Genomic DNA, 4112 nt, shown 5'->3' with positions numbered 1-4112 from the left:
TTTCATTCATTATAAGCTGTGTTAGTTTTTAATTAAAATTGGGAGTTTTGAAAATCACTCTGCATAAGGTTTTTCAGACATCGATTAATTTGGCTGCTTTTTAGCTAGGAAACTTACAGCATTGTCTAGATAGATTTTCGATACTGTACTGCTGTAACCCTAATTTACGGCCTTTCTCTTCTCCTCTGCTTATGTGATTCTCTGGCAGAATTTTATGGAAAAATCTCCTTACATGGAAGCTTTTTTTTTTCTCTAAATTCAGGGAAAAATAATTTTAGAGGATAGTTTTGTTTGCTAATGATGATCTTTGTTTGCTGTATACATTTGCATGTTCTGGCTGAATAAAAAAAATCCTAAACAAGTAGACAAGACCCCCCCCCCCCCCAAAAAAAAAAAAAAAAAAAAAATTGTGTTTATGTATAGGGTCTCTTTACCTTATTCAAATAACAACCCTTTTCAGAAACAAAGGTAATTTAACCTTAATTAACATGTATAGTAAAACTGAAAAGGGAGAAAATAAGTAGTGAACGTTTTTTATTTCTTCGAGTCAGGTTCAACAATACTACACTTTGATAACATACATACATGTACTTATTTATACATACATTTTAAATAAGAAATAATTAGATATATATTTATTGCAATGCGTATTTCCGGTACAAACAAGTCACTTATTGCTCGGTTTGGTTCTGGCAAAACAATCATAGGCTGTATGGTCAATGACGTCCGTGTTCTGCATGGCGTGCTCTACCCACGATTTGTCCTCGTCAGTTATTGCACTCTTATTAGTCCAGCGGTATGGATTTACGCCATACATCAATGGGGATCTGTGTGATCTCACATCCCTTACTTGAGAGGAGGGTCCGTACTTATCCTTTGGAATGTCTAGACTTATATCGGAACTAGGACGAGTCACTTTATTCACTTCCAGTTTGGTGTCCTTACCTTTGCACTCTTGGTTTCCCTGAGTCAGTTCACTAATTTTAAACGATTCCCTTCTAAACGTTTTTTCCCGAGTAATTTCACCCATTTTGTTCGATTCCCTTTTAGACGGGGTTTCCTGAGTCAATTCATCACCATTTTTATCCGATTCCCTTTTAGTTTTTTGGTTCTCCTGAGAAAAGTCTGTAACATTATTATCCGATTCTACGGTAGAATTTGTGGCTTTCGAGGAGCCATGTTGTTCAGAGAGGGGCTTTTTCACTGAATCACTTCCTTTTGACTTTAGCCTTCTGTCTTCTAATTTTCTACTCTCATCTGATTTTCGAACTTGATTCTCTTTGTTACCTCTGTCCAGTTTATTCAGGGTTCTTGGCGTCTCGAATTTCACTCTAGAGGTCTCCACCATAGTGTCTAAATGATTCATTGAACCGTACACAGCCACATCATGGCTCATCGTATCCGGTCTGGGTCCCCCCTCAATTGAGGACATTGATCTCCCAAGTTCTGAGTACCGTTTTTCCTGGTAACGACCAAAGAACCCGCCCCCATAATGAACTACGTTTCGGGTTAATTTCATGTACCCCAACTTAGTTAAAGCAGAACTGAGATCCGGAAGCTTGTCAATGGAGTTAACTATCGACCTTTTGGTTTTACCACACTCTATAGGACCTGGAAATCTTTGAATATTTTCCATAGTCTCTTGTTCTTTGCCACGGAGTTGGGAGTATATACTGTTGCCTATCGTAAGAGCAGAGGAATAGGTATATTTTGCATTGTTATCTTTATTAGATTCCTTGGAATCTTTCTTTACACTGTCGCTGTGTCCACCACTTGAGTTTCTTGACTCCATTTTCAATCTGGCCCTGATTTTGTGGACCTTTTTTCCCTCCCGTGGGGATTTCTCTTCCTCATTATCGGAGTCGGATTTTCTTTCCGTATCTATTCCGTCGAGTTTGTCTGTGCTTTTACTCAGCACTGGATTAAGTCCTTTTAGACGCACCATGGCTCCGCGGTTCCTTCTGTGGAATTGCCATAACCGCTCGCGTTTCTTCAGCTCTTGGTCCTTTGGGTTGTCAATAACAAATTTCCGGACTCCTATGTTTGTCATGGAACGTGAGAGTTCCCTGTGAAGGACATTGGGCATCTCAGGTAATCGTGGCGTCGTCATGGAATCCATTGTGTGCTCTAGGTCTTCGTCATCCTCGTTTTCTAGGGCTAGTTTGGTTATACTACGACCCCTCAGTCCCTCTGTAAAGATAAAATCCATATTACCTGAGTGATGCTGTATTTCAGACTTCATAGGAACATAAATATGAGCACTAAATGACTCGTGGGTGTGATTTAAGGTCTGCAGTTTTTAAATTGTTAATCCTTTAATTTTGAATTAATATTTTGCATATACGTAAATGCTAATCTGATCACAAGGTAAACAACCCAACAATTATTCCTCTAACAACCTTGAAGATATCTGAGGATCGTCAGCATCAGCCCCATTATAACTGATCACCCTCAGTAGCGCGATTTATAGTGTCTTTCAGGATATTGATTTAATAAAGAAGAATTTATATAAGGTTTTATCTGGTTAATATTAAAAGATTTTTAAAGTAACTCTCTGGACTCCAAGGTTTATTCCTGTAAGTAAAAGATCTACTTCAAAGTTCGGGGCAATTTATCAATATTAAATTTCAGAAAACTAAATATAAAATCCGTGGTCCATATTGCACGTTTATATGAAGGATTTTGTGACATTCTTATGAAACTAACAAACACTAGAACTTCAATTTTAATTTCTATACACTTAAAAATTCAAAATTAAAAGTTAACCCTTCAAGCCAACACTCACCAAACAGCTGTACAGTTCTAGTATAAGAGAAGTTCAGCTGACAATACTATAAGTATAATCTATTACAAAGACATTTCAAGAAGGTGATAGTAAAAAGTGGAACTAAAGTAGTGTCCATTACACAAAATCATTAAAGTGTTATACAGATGTTTAAATACCATTTCATTAAACACTTTGTAAGAGCCACAAGTAATTTATTTTTTTTAATCGGTCCGAATACACATTTAAAATTTTAATTAGAACAAAGTCCGTGACGTAGATAGCTATCTGTCTATATAGTCCTCCTAAACTTCAGTATATCTCTTAAATTATTTTCAGTTCCAAGGTATTAACAATGTTGCAAAGATGAACAGAAACTTGAAAGGGCTTATAGTGAACAGAAGTTTGAAATTTAAAGACAGTACCGGTATAAGGTGAATAGTTTATAAAAACAAAAAACTAATTGGCCATGATGCTGTGTCACCATGCCTAAAAAATACTAATCATCTCTTCGTAATTTATCTTTAAATTAATATGAAAATTATACTATGTCAAGAACATTTCCCCATAATTGTACATGTATGTATTTCTCTACAATAATTCGAACAAACATGCTGTATTTAGGTATTTTGTTTTTGTTTTTTTTTTAATTTCATGCCTTCAATCTGCTGACTTGCATATATTTATCAATAGTGTTAAAAATATTTAATTATGTGCATATTTTATAATTAAAATCTATCAAGATTTTAAATCCGACACATTCGGTGCGAGTAGACAAATCTAATTGTTCCCAGTAAATGCCAGTATTTACAGACATTTGATAATATCTCAGAACTCTACTCCGGTGTGACTAAGTTAACCTCCGTCTTGATATCAACTATTTGTGAGATCCCGCATCAATATGAGTCGATAGATCGACACTTCATCGTACCAGCACGTGTCCTTGTCAAAATGTGTGTGAGCGCCTGTCATTAAGTGATCTGTTGCGAATACTTGAGGACTAAAATATACGAATAGAAAATATTAGATACCTCGATCTCAAAAATCAAGTCCCTCCTGGTCTTTGAAGTGAAAAAAGGTGAAGATATAACGAACAGTGATCTCAAAAAATCTATAAATAATATTAATCTGTGAACAGGACATAAAACACGGACCCCGGGAATTCCAGAGGTGGGATCAGGTGCCTAGGAAGAGTAAGCATCCCCTGTCGATCGGTCACAACCCCGTAAGCCCTACATATTGATCAGGTGGACGGAATATTCTGTAGTCAAATTTAGTATGAAAACAGATTAGTATGAATCACTTCAGCCAACATACAACCCAATGATAAGTTGTATTTGCAAATAAA

At 36.2% G+C, this 4112-nt stretch overlaps 1 protein-coding gene across 1 annotated transcript; it reads right to left on the bottom strand.

The window, feature by feature from the left end:
* Positions 1-658: 658 nt before the first annotated feature.
* On the bottom strand, positions 659-2209 carry LOC133206107 (uncharacterized). The gene has a single exon (XM_061342037.1). The coding sequence runs from the start codon at positions 2207-2209 to the stop codon at positions 668-670; it is 1542 nt and encodes a 513-aa protein (XP_061198021.1). The 3' UTR covers positions 659-667.
* Between the last annotated feature and the right edge of the window lie 1903 nt (positions 2210-4112).

The sequence above is a fragment of the Saccostrea echinata genome, unplaced genomic scaffold (genome assembly GCF_033153115.1).
Source record: "Saccostrea echinata isolate AGI-Se365-2 ecotype Australia unplaced genomic scaffold, CSIRO_AGI_Sech_v1 ptg000054l, whole genome shotgun sequence".
Lineage (NCBI taxonomy): Eukaryota > Metazoa > Mollusca > Bivalvia > Ostreida > Ostreidae > Saccostrea > Saccostrea echinata.
Note: the sequence above shows the minus strand (reverse complement) of the source record. Positions and strands in the feature narration are given on the sequence as shown.